Here is a 17,375-nt window from a genome sequence, read left to right on the forward strand (position 1 = left end):
TATTTAGTACATTACATAGTGACCTTTTTTAAGTTTTAATTTAATTTTATATTTTATTCTACTGTGTAACAAGCACTGTGGATGCAGATATGACTAAGGCTTTTTTTTTTTTTTAACTGTCCTCAAGGAGATCACGGATTAGTAGGGAAATACACACAGAAGGAGGCAATTCCACTGCAGAGTGACAAATAATACATAACCTCAAAAAGCACAAAGATCTGTGTGGGCACAGAGAAGTTACTATGTAATTAGGAAAGAGGGCAAGATGGTCAAGAACCTTGTACTGGAGCTGTGTTTTGAAGGAAAAAGAGAAATTCTCAAGGCAAATGACAGGAATAGGAATATGGTAGGCAGAGAAGACATTATTTCAAATGTGAAGGATTAAGTGAGAATATTGTGAGATTTGGGGAATTGTATGTACCCTGGTATGGACAGCACCCTAGATATGCTGAAACTGAGAGAAAAGAAGCAGAAGGTCAGATTTGTTTGGAGAAGTAAACAAGGCTTGTACTTCCTGATTCAGAACTTGAATCTTATCCTGAAGACTAAGGGAGGGAGGGGGCTGATGGAGGATTTTACTTGAGAGTGTGACAGAATGAAATTGACATATTGAAAAGTGCATTCCGGCTTCTGTGTAGACTTGCTATTGGAATGCAGTAAGATGCAATTGAAATGAAGTTTTAGAAACAGTAGAATGAGTTTGAGAATTTCCCTGTAGTCCAGGCAGAGATGATGATACATGCTAAGAGGGAAGAATTAAATAATGCTCCCTCCAGAGCTGGAATTAGGGGAAATGCCTAGAGTGCAACATTTGAGGAACAAAGGACTCACTCTCAGGGTTTCAAGTGCTTCCTTTAGTATTGCATGCTAGGCACCTCTATGGGGCTCACTGCTCAGTACACAGACACTCAAGATGTTACTGCCAGTTAAACAGAAAAGAAGTTTACTGTTGTCTTCTTTGCTCACTTGTCCCTGTGTGCTGTTTAGCTGGAGACAGGGGCAGGCAACAAGTCCCAGAGGTCACTCCGTTGGGACTTTCTTAGGAGCCATAAACGCTCTCAGGCTCATCCTGCCTGTAGCGCGGTGGGAGTCTCCCATCTGTGGTTGAAGGAAGAGATGGAAGTGTGTGAGCTAGATTGCACAGGTAGTAAGCAGAACAATTCTGGTGAACTTGGACATATAGACACATAGAAGTTACTGTAACCACCCAGATTGTGGGCTAGCCAAGTTGGCAGGAGGTAAAGTAAGTAACTTTATTTCAGAGTGTAACCTTTACCTAGGATTTCAAGTCTCTGAATCTGAATCTCCCCACAGGTCCCCTGTAAGATTTCTCCAACTTTCAGCCTTCTTGTGCCCTTTCCCAGGAATAATGCCCACCTCTGTACCTTGCTCTCTGAGTCTTCCCCAGTGACATTTTGCAGCTGTAATTATCTAATTCACAGAACCATGCATGATGAAAATGCCAGCATCCAGGGGCTCCTGAATGACACAGGCTTTTAATAGAGTCTATTCAAGAGGGTGCTCTAGTCTTTTAACTCGAAGTAGGACTCCAGATCAGAGATGCTCCCAAGTAAGTGGTCTGGGGAATCAGTGCTCTTGATAGAGAAGACAGGGATTCTATGGGTACTTCTCAAATCTTATCCTCTGTGGGTAGCTAGATCTTGATCTAGACTTCTCGGTTGCTTGTCTTTGAAGTCTGAGCTCACACACGTAACTTCTTCCATTTTAAAAGCTTCAGACATCACATCAAAGATATTATTTGTCAAGTTGATCTTTGTGAATAGGAAAAATTCCTTGGCTCTTTAAAAAAATTAGAAAAATGTTTTAATATGGAATAAAGGACAATCATATATTGTTGTGCACATATTTCTATTCTTTGGCAAATGTAACTCAATAATCGCTGCTATGCCAATTTATGTCACCAACCAATATTTCAAGTGATAGTAATCAATAGCACATTGCCCAACTTATTTTAAAAAATCAAAGGACAACTCCAGGTGATTCATGAGCCTAGAAACATGAGATTCTTAGTTATTCATTAAAGGATACTAAGTAAACTCCTCTAGAAGTTGGGGATATTAATTAAAATGGTTCTAATGAAAGTCTAAAATTTTCAGCATTCCCTTTAATAACAAAATGAATTTCATCAAATTACTGTCATATATTTGGTAATTGTAAAATAATAATTTTCCCATATAAGACTGATGTTTCAGTCTTATATAATTTCATACCTAATGGTTCCTAATTTCTCTGTGAAGTAAAATGAAATGTTATCTGTTGAGAAAGGGAGTTGGAGTGAGATAAGAATGCTTTGAGGAGTGTAGGAAACAATGAGTCATAGAGATTGAGCTGAGCAAGATTATGCTGTTGGATCACTGGATAGTTCACCAGTTAAGTTTAACATTGATTATTATGAAATTATGGAAACACAAATACGTCTAGTTAAGAAGTTTGCTTGTTTCCTTATTTTCTTGGACCTAGGGTACTTATTTGGTGGAATAATGCAGGGGGTTTTATCACACATATGTGATGGAAGGTCAGTGGAACAAGGGCAAGCAAAATGTTGGTAAGAGAGTGGCTGAAACGATGAATCATGGATTTTAACCTGAACAGAGCAGAATGTAAAGACTCCTGGGCATTGAATAAATGGTAGTAAGAAAGTCATTCTAGAGGGCTTCAGGTTTTTCAAGGACAAATCGGTAATAACTGAATCACATGATTGAATAGATACAAAGTGCAGTGTCTACATTTGTGATTTATGAAGTTGATCAATTTTGGACTACAGTGCTTCAAATATATGACCCTGGAATTAGGTGATTGTGCCTCAGTAACATAAATCCATCCATTGGAGACAAAGTTTTGAGTAGATGAGTCACAAGAATTTTAAACTGCAGTTAATGTCTAGACATATGTCTTTAAACAATCAAGAGGAATTACAAGAGAACTATGAAAAATAATAAAAAATTTAAAAAGTGGGTAAATGAATTGACTATCACTAAGGAACAGTATCTAGAGTGCTAAGAAGAGATGTGTACAAATAGCGTGACTTACACCTTCATTAAGAAGTGTTCCTTTTAACTGCACAAAGTACCTTTTGTTCTGTTTAATGCTTTCTAAGTTAAGTTTTACGGTTTCTGCTTTCCATTTTGCTAGACTTGCTTCCATCACATTTAAATTTGTCTGAAACACACTTGTCTATCCTTTTTATCCTGTTTATTCACACTTGTTTATCCTTTCTGCATCATTTTGTTTTAGATCTTTTTCATGTGACATATAATTGAATTTTTAAACTTTATTTATCTTTGTGCTTTTTGACAGAAGAATTCAAGCAATTTATAAGCATAAATGATGTATTTGGTTTTATGTTGTTAACTTGTTTTATATTTTTGTTTTCTATATATTGGTTAATTTTGTATCTTTTGCTATACAGATATTATACGTGTTATTTGCCACACAGAGTCTGTAGATAATTTTGGTTATATACAGAGGAGTCTAGGAAAAGACTCATGGGTCTGATTCCCAGTGCTACCGTTTCCTCCTTGTGTGGCTTTTGACAAATTACTTTTCTCTGCATCCTTAAAATGTGGATAATATTATTACCTGTCTCATAGAATTGTTAAGAAAATTACAAAAGTGGTCTCATGTAGAATATTAAAGTTTTCAAAAAATATTAGCTTTTGTTATAAAGTTTATTTGCTTTTAGCTTGACCTAGGATTTAGAATATATAAATTCTATTTTTCTTCCACTAGAGGTCCCCTCTGTATTTGTAAAAAGCACACAAACCAATTTTCTCTGATACTTAAGCAAGATTCCCTCATTAATTCCTAAGGATGGACTGAGATTGAGCCTCATACCCTTTCTCATGTCATTCATATGGGAGGCATCAAACATCACAATCTCAGAGAACATTTTGGTCTACACGCCTTAAGTCTCTCTGTGTAGCGTCTGGGATATCAGAACAGTCATTGAAATTGGGGTGGGGTCAGTGTGCGGGACAAATTACAGTTCCAGTGATCCATTTCCTTACATCCTTTGCTACACTTCCATGCCTCTTCTGAATTCTTGGCATCTCACAGTGAGTTGAGGCAGTCACCTGGTGTAACAGCAACATGAAAGAGTAGTGGCTGTGGAATCTAATGACCTTGGCTCTGCTAGTTACTAAAGGTGAGTTGTTAGGTAAGGTTACGTTTCAGTTTCAGCTTCTGCAAAAAAAAAAAAAAAAAAAAAAAAAAAAAAAATAAGGGGGATAAAAATACATATCTCAGAAGGTAGTTCTAAATAAGATAATATTTTTCAAGAACCTGACACATAGTGGGAGTCTGTAATTATTAATTATCTCATTTTCCCAACTGTGATCCAGTATTTTTCAGTTTCTTTCTACCCCTGCATGTAGTTAGACTACTTTTCTCTATACTCATATCTATAGAGCAGCAACTTCCATTGACCCAGGGAGAACTCAGTCATTAAAATGGGAATAGCAGTTTATGCAGTTTGAAGAAGATTCTAGAGTAATTGGATGATTAGTATCAGAAGTTTTGGGTCTGAGAGTCTTTCTTCAAGTGATGAACATTGCTCTTAATATCAATGAGAGGTTTTTTCTTGGAATATAGGAAAGAGGCGGACCAGCCCCGAGGAAGTGGTGGAGGAAGAATTACCATACAATTTACTCATGTTCATTATAAACAATTTGTTTTTAGGACACAGAAGTTATTGATCTTAATGACCATGTACAATGTGAGTGACCATGGTACAAGCCCCTTCACCCTTTTGGGCATCCCCGGACTTAAGCAGTACCACGTCTGGACCAGCATCCCGTTCTGCTTTATCTATCTCGTGACTGTCATGGCCAGCAGTATCCTTCTCTACCTCATTGTGGTGGAGCACAGTCTTCATGCACCCATGTTCTTTTTCCTTTCCATGCTGGTCATTACCGACCTCATATTGTCCACCGTATGTGTCCCCAAAACATTTAGCATCTTCTGGTTTGGTTCCCAAACAATCAGTTTTCCTGGCTGTCTCACCCAATTATTCTTTCTGCACTATAGCTTTGTGTTGGACTCAGTTATACTGCTGGCCATGGCATTTGACTGCTATATGGCCATCTGCTCACCCTTGAGATACACTACTATTCTGACTCCCAAAACCATTATCAAAATTGCTGCGAGAATATGTTTCCAAAGTCTCTGTGTTTTTGTCCCGTGTGTTTTCCTTGTGAATCATTTACCCTTCTGCAGGACACATATCATTTCTCACACATAGTGTGAGCACATAGGTGTTGCCCAGCTTGCCTGTGTTGATATCTCCATCAATATCTGGTATGGATTTTGTATTCCTATCATGACAGTGATGACAGATGTGATCCTCATTGCTGTCTCCTACACCCTCATCCTCTATGCTGTCTTTTGTCTCCCCTCCCGAGATGCCCGGCAGAAGGCCCTTGGCACCTGTGGTTCCCATGTCTGTGTTATCCTCGTATTCTATATACCAGCATTCTTCTCCATCCTTGCTCATTGCTTTGGGCATACTGTCCCTCATACCTTTCATATGATGTTTGCCAACCTTTACATAATCATCCCACCTGCTTTCAACCTTATTGTCTGCAGAGTAAAGACCAAGCAGATCTGGAACAGAATCCTTCTTCTGCTCTTTCCCAAGGGGTCCCAGTGATAGGTGCCTGAGCTCTTGGAGGTAGGGACAAGTTCCTAGTGTATGTTGGGTCAAAGACTGAACCTGTGTTCAGATGCCCAAGAAAAAGGACAGACTAAAATTTATTAACGAGAACTTGAGTTTTGCTTTCTTTGTGATTTGAGGCAGAAGTCTACTCAATCATTCAAGTTATAGCAAAGTAAGTTCTGAGTCTAGGAAATAATAAATATTTTTTGACTTCTAGAAACAAGAACTTTTGTAATTCCTTATGATTACTCTAAAGTGATTATAAAACTTTTAATGAAGACAATATAATGATTGGCAAATCTCAATGGTTTTTCAGATGTATATATCATAGTAGTTTATTTATACACCATAGCAAGGCAGTAAATTACCTCTTTGATGATTCTGCAGGGTTCTGAGTTTTTACTTTGTTCACACCTATTAATTTCTAGACAATATCAAGTATAATATGTGGCATACACTAGGGACATACAATGCTTATCAAATAAATAAATGGCAAATAATCATAAAATTATTAACTTAAGAGTGCAGGTGTTTATATTAAGCAAAGGGATAAGGCAATGATAAAACTCAATGTTTAACTCAACCTTGAGAAAGCCAAATGAGATGTAGGTGGGTGGAGTTTTCCACAAGGAATAAAAGGAGGGAGGCAAATTCCTATGGCTAGTAAAATGGTAAAGCATATACAGACTAAGAAGTGGGTTTGAGACTTGACCAATTGGAAGCACTAGTGGTCTCAATTTTTTTTTCATGTTTGTATCTTCATAGAGATGTAGTCACAAGCCAAAAATGTACCTCTGTATGATTCATTATCTCTTCAAATCCAATATGCATAACTTGGTCATAGTGAGTCATTCAGTCACTCGGTCAGTAATAATTATTTTTAGGTGTTTGCCAGGTAGTAATGATAGTCAATGTCTTCTTTCCCCTTCAAATCTGATATGTCCTCAAAACCTGTGGTTTTTTTCTAAATAACCTCTTGGGTTCCCCAGCTGAGTGCAGGCTCTACCCCAATAGTTCAAACCCTCACTGCTTTCACTTGACTCAAAATGTCAGAGTTGTTCATGGTGTCTTTACCTTAAGACCACTTTGCCATCCCTGTGCTACTACCCTTTTCACGTATCATTAAATTTTTATTTCTACAATGGCTCTCAACATATAGTTTTAATAGAAAAGGATGTCCTTTGGACCCAGAGAATTGTATTTGAATTTATGTTCTATCTCTTAACGTGTGACAATAGCTACATACATTGTTTCCAAAATTATTTGATGTATTTTGCATACCATAAATAAAAATATAGTCAGGTGCCACTTAACAATGAGGCTACAGTCTCATAAATGTATTGTTAGGTGATTTTATTATTGTACAAATCTCATAGAGCGTACTTACATAAATCTGTGTGATATAGCCTTGGCTCTATAATATATTCTATAGCTCCTAGGCTACGAAACTGTACATCATGTTACTATACCGAATATTGTAGGGAAGTGTAATACAATGGTATTTGTGCATCTAAACATGTCTAAACATAGACAAGGTACTCTATAATAGGTATTGTAATCTTATGGGGCCATTGTTCAGAAACATTGTTATGTGGCATATTACAAAGTATAAATAGAAAAGGCAAAAAGAAAAATAGACAGATTTTTAAAAATTAAGACAAAAAATAGGCTGAAAATACACTTTCCACCTGCTATGAATTTTTGTTCTCTTATTATATGTGGGTCAGAAATTCAGCTGTAAGCTTTCTAGCAGTCTGTGTGAGAGTTAAACATGATTAGCTAAATCATTCATGATAGCTATAAGTTCAGACAGTTAATTGTTAGAGAAGCAAAACTACTCTTGATATGAAGAACAGAGAAATATCTTCAGAAAGCTCTTAGAATAGGCAGTAAGTGATGCAATTAATGACATTCTTACAGAATACACAAGTTCATGTGACTTTTCAGTCCCTTATCCTAGTATAGAGAAGTGAAGTAACCTCAATTTTTATTCAGCAGAAGGTAAAAATTCTGTCGGGAGCCAATACAATGCTAATCTCTTTAGTTCTGGTTTATTCCAGATATAATAGAACATTCAGAGTACTGAGCGGACTCCTGGCAATCTTTATTAATTAACACATCCAACAATATTTAGCAAACCTTTGACAAACATTGACAGAAACTGACTTGGCTTTCAGAATTGTGGGATAAAAGCCTCTCAGGTAAAAAGTGATATCTGGATTTCCAGAAATTCCTGACAGTACCAGCAGGTAGATCTAACAGTTTTTCCATAAGAATATATTTTATTTGCTCAAATTGTTTTTATAATTTTTAGTGAAGTTTAATTTTTTAAAAAATTATAAGTGGGAGCTAAGTTATGGGTATGCAAGGGCATACATTGTAGTATAATGGACACTGGAGACCCAGGAGAGGAGAGGTTGGGAGAGGGGTGAGGGATGAAGAATTACCTACTGAGTACACACTACACAATACGGTTGACAGGTACGCTAGAAATCCAGACTTCACCATTATGCAATTCAGCCATGTAATCAAAAAACACTTGTACCCCTAAAGTCACTGGAATTTTTAAAAGATAATGTTAGGATTATTTCATGTGGGCCATATAATTTTTATTTTAACAGGTGCCCTAGGTTATTATTCTACACTATGAGTTTGCCAATATGTTAAGCATTTTCACAAGCAGTACCCTACTTAATTTGTCAATCCTTATAAAATCTTGAGAGATAGGTGCTAATATGACCATCTTTTAATGGAAATTAAGTAACTCGTCCAAAGTCCTTTATCTGGTAAGTGAGGGCATGAACTTGAAACCTGGGTGATATGACAGGCACATCCACACGGCTTTCCACTCACATACACATCAGCTCACAAATAAACAAACAAACAAATAAATAAATAAAGTACCCTAAAGCAGTGTTTACTCAAAGACATTAACAAAGTTAATAGAATCTTTTTCATTTTCTTACCTTGAGGATGAGAAGAAGGCATGTGAGAGTCCCTAATCCCCTGACTACCTGCCTTTTCCCCACAGAGAGCAGTGAGTGATCAGAGAAAATAAACGGACAGGGAGTCAACCTCTCTAACGTCCTTCCTTTTCCTTCCACTTATTTATTTTTATTTTTATTTATTTTTTTTGGTTGGTGTGTCTGCTCTCTTGCAGGTTTTGTCAACACATTCTTTCTTCTTTCCCTTTGGCCTGATCCCCAAGATTTGGTGAGTATTGGCTATTTGAAGGGCTTTGATTGGGACAAGACTTAGAGAAAGTGAGTGAAAAGCCAGGGCTCTATTTCTTAGGGGCCATGGGCTGGGCACTATAATTTTCTTCCCTGAGCAACTCCGGTTTATAAACTGAGGTCCTGATCTCCAATACTTGTGTATATGCTCCACTGAATAAGCATCAAAAGATCAGAACAGATGGATAATTATACAGTTGGATTAAATATGACCACAGTTAGCAGTATTAGGAAATTTCTGTTTCAAGACATATGACAAGAGTCCGTAACTCTAACCTAAAATGTAGAATTAAGTGTGCTGGTATGTGTGTATGCCCAGGGGTGCTCTTGTTAATTTTTATCCATCTTGCTATTTCTGTTCTCTTCTCCACTGTGTGGTCTGACTGTTAATGATAATACTAATGATATAAATATAACCTAATATAAAGAAGTAAAACTTGTTATATGCTCACTATGTTTCAGGTACTATATTGAATATTTTTTGGCCGGGTGTGGTGGCTCATGCCTGTATTCCCAGCACTTTGGGAGGACGAGGTGGGCAGTTCACGAGGTCAGGAGTTTGAGACCAGCCTGGCCAACATAGTGAAACCCTGTATCTACTAAAAATACAAAAAAATTAGCCAGCATAGTGGTGGGCGCCTGTAATCCCAGCTACTCGGGAGGCTGAGACAGGAGAATCACTTAAACCGTGGAGATGGAGGTTGCAGTGAGCCAAGGTTGTGCCACTGCACCCCAGCCTGGGCAACAGTGCAAGACTCTGTCTCAAAAAAAAAAATTTTTTTTTAGTGTGTATCATTTTGTCCTAATAATAATTGTAAAAATTAGAAATATTAATTTCTTTTAAAAACATAGGAACCCAAATATCATATAGTTTAAATAGCTTGCCCAGATTCACATAGCTAGTAAATTGTGGAACCATGATTAAGTTGTGAAAGCTAGCTTTCTGAGGCTCCAGAGCACATGCTCTGTGCCAATATTTTGCTAACATACTGTGGATGCCTGAGTGTATGTGTGTGTGTCTACCATAATACAATAATTATTACTGATAAAATTAACACTAATTCCTTTATATCACTCTATACCTAGTCCATATTTAAGTTTCCCTAATTATTCATTAATTGAATTCAATACCTGGTTTGTTTAAACAGAATTCGATCAAGAACTACACTGCAGGCCAAGCGTGGTGGCTCATGCCTATAATCCCAGCACTTTGGGAGGCTGAGGTGGGTGGATCATCTGAGGTCAGGAGTTCGAGATCAGCCTGGCCAACATGGTGAAAGCCCGTCTCTACTAAAAAATGCAAAAATTAGCTGGGGGTGGTGGCGGGCGCCTGTAATCCCAGCAACTCGGGAAGCTGAGGCAGGAGAATTGCTTGAATCGGGGAGGTAGAGGTTGCAGTGAGCTGAGATCATGCCACAGCACTCCAGCCTGGGTGACAGAGTGAGACTCTGTCTGAAGTAAATAAATAAATAAATAAATAACCGCACTGCATGTATTTGTTTTTCTCTTAAATGTACTTTAATCTGGAAATGGATTTTCCTTATCTGATATTCCCCTTTCCCCTTTAATGGCATTGACTTGAAAAAAGAAAACAGACTGTTGTAGATTTTTCCATGTTGTGGATTTGTCTGATCGTTAAATGAGAACTCTGAGAGTTAACTGTCTGTGCACCCATGTGTGTTTGTGAATGCTTTTGGATGACTTCATGAACATCTGTTGTATTTGAATTCATGGAAATACAAAAACTCAAGAAAACCTTTCCTCACATATGTATGAGTAAAGGATGACCTCAGACAAGATGGGAGAGCTGTGATTCAAAGTATTAACATATAGTTTCAGTATGTTGATGCCACATGTTGTTTGAGTATGTGAGTAGCATAGAAGAGGAGTTTTCACATGATGTTTCAGTATGTGAGTAGCATAGAAGAGGAGTTTTCACATGATGTTTCAGTATGTGAATGGCATAGAAGAGGATTTTTCAACATGAAGGCTGAACAACCTAGTCAGGTTTCTAGTGTTAGCAACAGGCGAATTCTATGGCCCCAGTGGATAAGAGAATCAAGTTGAAGGTGGACTAAGCAGGAAAACCCTGAATCCTCAGTAGATGGGGGGCTGAGCTGTGACCCACCCTCTGAAGTCTGGACTATGTTCTCAGAATCTAGAATGTGAAGACACTGTAGAGGAGAGTTTGAGTTGTTGTAAGAAAGGTGTTTTTACCTATAGAGAAGGAAGGCTAAGAAATAAAGAGAAAGCATCATGTGTCCCTTTTTACCTAAAGAAGAATGAAGAAAATAAGTTCTGATCTGAGGAATGGAAAGCATTATGAGCTGGGCCCAAGAAGGACATAAAATACAGGGGTAGGAATAAGTTTAAACATGATTCTTGGCCTTCTCAGGTGAGGAATATGACGTATATGGCTACCACAAGTCTCATTTTAGTCCTGATTCTGGAAGCCCCTGGCCTTGCTATATGGTTCATTACCTGTAGCACTTACACATGTAGTGTCTTTCTACTCACAAAAGGAGTATCTATAAGCATAAGGAGTATCTATACACATAAAAAATATCTTTCTATGTAAATGAAATGGGATGTTTGATGAGGGGTGGGTAGAGGCATTACTAGGGAAGGAAGAAGGTATAGGACCAGTGGAGAGGTTTTAGGAATTTACAAAGCCTGTGACAATGACAAAATCTAATTATGAAATGTTTTGTTTATATTCTCAGCACATGTGTGGGGGGAAGACGGGAGGAGAAGGGGCTTATAATTGTGTAAGATTATGTATGGGTAAATATATGGCGGCAAAATATATGACAAAATGTAAGTGTAGGTCCGGATATGCCTGAGAATGTAAATATTAAGGGTCTGTGTTTGAGAGAGTATGTGTCTTGCTTGGGTCGATGTGTCTCTCTAATAGATGTATGTTCACAAAAACGCAGTCCTTCTTTTGGACAGAAACCTTGACTGATAGTGTCACTAAGTTCACACTAGTAGAATACACTTGTGTAGTATACAAAGTGTTGGAAAACTACTGAATTTTTTTTTTTTTGAGGAGAAAGGCTAGTGAGCCTCAGCTATAAGGGACTTTTCTAATTTAAATTTGGCTTACACATGTTATCCAGCATAGTGTAGGAACTCATCTGGTGTTTGCTGAACTGAATTAGGTTTTTAGATGGCAATAAAGGGGTGTTGATCTTACAAATCTAAGAGCCACAGTCATCAGGTAGCTTTAAGAGAAGCAAACAGTTGTCTTGGGGGCAATGACAGAGCAAGCAGATCCTAAATAATGATGTCCATAAGGTCATATAAGCTATAATCCACCATGAAAAAGTGTATTCTGTACTTTGTTAACTTGTATGGGAGAACAGTGTACAATGAAGAGTGTAACCAGTCTGGAAGGCTTCCTGGAGTAGCTGTGTACACTACTGGGGGAGGCCAGAAGAAAGAAAAGATTCTCTTCAGGTAGACCAATAATGTATCTATTTGTATCTGGAATAATCTTGGTTTATGCATGTTGCTACCATTATTGCTAATTTTAACCTTTGTTGATTTCAAAAGGTTCTATTTTGGATGACAAATTATATGGTCACTTTATCTTCAGGAGGCCATAATGATAATTAGTTGAAAGTCTGAGAGTTACTCAAGTTTCTCTAACTATCCTTAATCACGCTCTGTCTTTAGGAGCTGAGATTTATGCCATCTGCATCTGCCATGATCATTTTCAACCTAAGCAGTTACAATCCAGGGCCCTTCATTCTGGTAGGGATCCCAGGCCTGGAGCAATTCCACATGTGGATTGGAATTCCCTTCTGTATCATCTACATTGTAGCTGTTGTGGGAAACTGCATCCTTCTCTACCTCATTGTGGTGGAGCATAGTCTTCATGAACCCATGTTCTTCTTTCTCTCCTTGCTGCCATGACTGACCTCACCTTGTCCACCGCTGGTGTGCCTAAAACACTCAGTATCTTTGGCTGGGGGCTTGCGAAATCACATTCCCAGGATGCCTTACACAAATGTTCTTCCTTCACTACAGCTTTGTCCTGGATTCAGCCATTCTGATGGCCATGGCATTTGATCACTATGTAGCTATCTGTTCTCCCTTGAGATATACCACCATCTTGACTCCCAAGACCATCATCAAGATTGCTATGGGCATCTCCTTTCGAAGGTTCTGCATCATCCTGCCAGACGTATTCTTGCTGACGCGCCTGCCTTTCTGCAGGACACGTATCATACCCCACATATAATGTGAGCATATAGGCATTGTCCGGCTCGCCTGTGCTGATATCTCCATCAACATCTGGTATGGCTTTTGTGTTCCCATCATGATGGTCATCTCAGATGTGATTCTCATTGCTGTTTCCTATGCCCTTATCCTCTGTGCTGTCTTTCGCCTTCCCTCCCAAGATGCCCGCCAGAAAGCCCTCAGCACTTGTGGTTCTCATGTCTGTGTCATCCTCATGTTTTATATGCCTGCCTTTTTCTCCATCCTTGCCCATTGTTTTGGACACAATGTCTCTCGCACCTTCCACATCATGTTTGCCAATCTCTACATTGTTATCCCACCTGCACTTAACCCCATGGTTTACGGAGTGAAGACCAAGCAGATCAGAGATAAGGTTATAGTTTTGTTTTCTACTAAGGGTACAGGATGATGTTTTACTGGGCAATGGAATAACTAGGATAAGCTTACAGTGTACAGAAATGTAGAAAGAGTGAAATGACAAATGCTATTTAAAGCAAGAACTACCTGAAGTTACTTTCATGTGCCAAGAATGTGGCATGATCTGTATGAAAATGATGGTCCTATGTATAAAAAAAATCCTTGATGACCTCTTTGCTTGTGAAATAGGGTGCTGTACAGGATATGATCAGGAAGAAGGAGATGAAAACAGAGCGAAATTACTCTAAATTGAAAAAGAAATAAAAATTTGGAAATTGAGACTCGTAGCTATTATAAGTGAGTCTGTTAAGTAAAACAGAAACACTGAGGAGGAGAGAATAAAAGTGAAAAGATCAGTGAGAAATTTCTCACTGAGAGGATTATCAGATGGATATTTAGGACGTTAATGATAACATTTGATTCAAATTATCTTCCTTTTATGTTTCACTGTAATTCCCTTTAAATGTTTCCTCCCTATACACACACAATATGAAAAATGGAAGAGCCTTCAGTACAAGCCTGCTAAAATAATGTTATATCAGCAGTGCTATAAAGGGAATGAGTGAATTAGCATATTGATCAATGAATGGCAGGGTTGCTGGCTTTAGTGCTGGGAGAGGAGAGTAGCCTCTAGGCCCCAAGACACATTGAGAAAGTGAGCTGCAGAGGTAGTACTGGGAGAACATAACCCCTGAAAACAGTTGGAGATTTGAGTAAAGAACTGAACTTCCCGCAGTACACAGATTAGACTTCAAGCCAGCTCATTTAGAAACTAAAGTACAAATGTAACCACACTAGTTAGAGGACCTGTGGAACTCTGTTCTAAATACTGCAGTTCCTTGATTGCAAGCCACAATTTTACAGCAAGGAGAGGGAATGAGGATGGGAACACTACAATATAGTAACACATCCATGGAAAAATGCATCCAAATTTTGTAAGCATTGGTACTGAGAAAATACTATATGTTGAGATCAAAGAAGGAACTTAGAAGCATAATCATAAACTGTTATGAAATGTAGAGTTGATCTATCCCAGTGGTTTCCAAGGCAATCCTAAAGAGCTGGATTCTGAGAGGTTGCTTTAAGGTGCATCTCAAGGCTTATATGAAGGAAGTTTCTTGTCTGATTTTTCCACAATCACAGCAGACCTGATATTATCTACTTTTGCTTGTGTATCAAGCACTTAGGTAGGATTCTACTTGAACAATAAAGTTTCTCCAATAAATCCTGTTTTGAAAATCATCCATTCTTTGGCTATTACTAAAACATGAAAAAAAAAAAAAAAAAACCCCAGATGCTGGTGAGGTTATGGAGAAAAAGGAACACTTATACACTGAGAGTGGGAGTGTAAACTAGTTCAACCATTGTAGAAGACAGTGTGGCAATTCCTCAAAGACCTAAAGACAGAAATACTGTTTGACCCAGCAATTCCATTACTGGGTATATACAAAGGAATATAAATGGTTCTATTATAAAGACATATGCATGCATATGGTCACTGCATCAATATTTACAATAGCAAAGACATGGAATCAACCCAAATGCCCATCAATGTTACACTGGGTAAAAAAATGTGGTGCATATACACCACGGAATACTATGCAGCCATAAAAAACGATGAGATCATGTCCTTTGCAGGAACATGGGTGGCGCTGGAGGGCATTATCCTTAGCAAACTAACACGGGAACAGAAAACCAAATACTGTGTGTTCTTAAAAGTGGGAACTAAATGATGAGAACACATGGACACACAGAGGGAACAACACACACTGGGGCCTATCAGAGGGTAGAGGATAAGAGAAAGGAGAGGATTAGGAAAAATAACTAATGGATACTAGGCTTAATATCTAGGTGATGAAATAATCTGTGCAACAAACCCCCATGACACAAGTTTACCAAAGTAACAAACCTGCAAGTGCACCCCAGAACTTAAAAACAAAAGTTAAATTATAAAAAAGGAAATCATCCATTCATTTGGTAACTATTTATTGAGGACATTCTATATTTTAGATATTGTCTAAGCATTTGGGATTATGAGGAATCTCTGCCTTCTTCCATGGATTTTGTATTCTTGGGAGAGTGATAAGCAATAAAACAAAGAAATTAGTTCATTGCTTAAAAATATTAATATAACAAATGAAAAAAATGAAGTTGAATAAGATGATGGATTAAAACTGGCCTGAAGGACAATGGCAGAGAGGACAGCAAATGAAAATACTGTAGGGCTGAAAAGAGCTTGACATGAATTGAGGATAGAAATAAGGCCCTAGTGGCTGCAGCAGAGTGATCCAGGGAAGGGATAGGACATGAGGAATAGGCAGGGCTAGGGCCAGGTCCTATGCAACTGAAGCTATCCAAATCTCATTCTCAGAAGAGGAAACTGAAGATCAAAAAGTACAAATAACTTTTCCAAGACACACAGCAAGGAAGTTATTAATGTGGAGCTAGAATACAATCTGCTAACCCCCAGTTCAGTGATATTCTCATTAAACACAGCCTCATGCTTATGAAAATAGACTCCAAATGAAGGGAAAAAAATCTGGGAAGATCAGAGCCTACTTTATAAACTCTAGTTGTGTTTTAAAGTTTTAATTAATTTACATTTCAGTTATTTTTAAATTTTTAATTGACAAACATAAATTGTATGACTAAATCAGGCTAATTAACTTATTAATCACCTAATATACTTATGATTTCTTTATGGTAAGAACATTTAACATCTATTCTTTTAGAAATTTTGAAGTATTCAATGCATTATTATTAACTATAATCACCATGATGTGCAATAGAACACTAGAACATATTCCTCTAGTCTAACTGAAACTTTGAACACTGACTAATATCTTTGCTTTTCCTGTCCACTCCTCAGTCTGGTAACCACTATTATACTGTCTACTTCAATGTGAAATCTAGTTGCTTAAAATTAAGACACATTTGACTGTATGAGAGTTCTGCTTTCCGTGTCAACTTGCAAAACTGGCCACAGATACCAGAAGATTTTCTAGTATTCTGTTATTCTCTTCTGGTTATTTCCATGTTGCTGAGAACATGGGTTGATCAAGAGATAATATTTTTTAAGTTTATGAAAGGAATAATAAATAAATCGATACAGAGTTGAGATAATTTTTTTTTTTTGAGACAGAGTCTTGCTCTGTTGCCCAGGCTGGAGATCAGTGGCGTGATCTTGGCCCACTACAAGCTCCGCCTCCAGGGTTCATGCCATTCTCCTGCCTCAGCCTCCCGAGTAGCTGGGACTACAGGTACCCACCACTGCGCCAGGCTAATTTTTTGTATTTTTAGTAGAGATAGGGTTTCACCGTGTTAGCCAGGATGGTCTTGATCTCCTGACCTTGTGATCCGCCCGCCTTGGCCTCCCAAAGTCCTGGGATTACAGGAGTGAGCCACCGTGCCCAGCCAGAGTTGAGGTAATTTAGAAGTACACACTCCTTTCATCCTGGTAGGTGTTGAAACCCATGATTTTCACTAATACACATGAATGGCTCTCATGAAAGACAAATATCCCAAGAAACCCCAATGAAAAAGAATCTGATGTCTGTACAGTCATCGTTCCTCCTTCCACCCTCTATCTCTGGCTCAATCATCTGCTATTATTTTTCTACCCTCCTCCCCAGGAATGTTTATTTATTTCTATGGCTATATAAACTTTTTGCTGGTTATGCTATACTTTAGTTTTTATATGTTATCTTCCTCAGCTCATAGGATCAGGACTGGGATTAAGAAATGTGGATAAATGTGCTTTGCAGATTGTAAAATGCTATTCTAATATTAGCTGCTATGTTAGTGTC

General features: G+C 38.0%; 2 protein-coding genes across 2 annotated transcripts; both read left to right on the forward strand.

Annotated features, from left to right (window-relative positions):
• The first annotated feature begins 4,720 nt into the window (after window positions 1–4,720).
• LOC112607397 (olfactory receptor 52H1-like) lies at window positions 4,721–5,668 on the forward strand. Its single transcript, XM_025358521.1, is given in 1 exon segment — window positions 4,721–5,668. A coding segment is annotated over 1 exon segment (948 nt).
• Window positions 5,669–12,597: 6,929 nt separating this feature from the next.
• On the forward strand, window positions 12,598–13,561 carry LOC112607337 (olfactory receptor 52H1-like). The gene is given in 3 exon segments (XM_025358459.1): window positions 12,598–12,814; window positions 12,817–12,870; window positions 12,873–13,561. Coding segments are annotated over 3 exon segments (960 nt in total).
• Window positions 13,562–17,375: the final 3,814 nt, after the last annotated feature.

The sequence above is a fragment of the Theropithecus gelada genome, chromosome 14 (genome assembly GCF_003255815.1).
Source record: "Theropithecus gelada isolate Dixy chromosome 14, Tgel_1.0, whole genome shotgun sequence".
In the NCBI taxonomy this organism is placed as follows: Eukaryota; Metazoa; Chordata; class Mammalia; order Primates; family Cercopithecidae; genus Theropithecus; species Theropithecus gelada.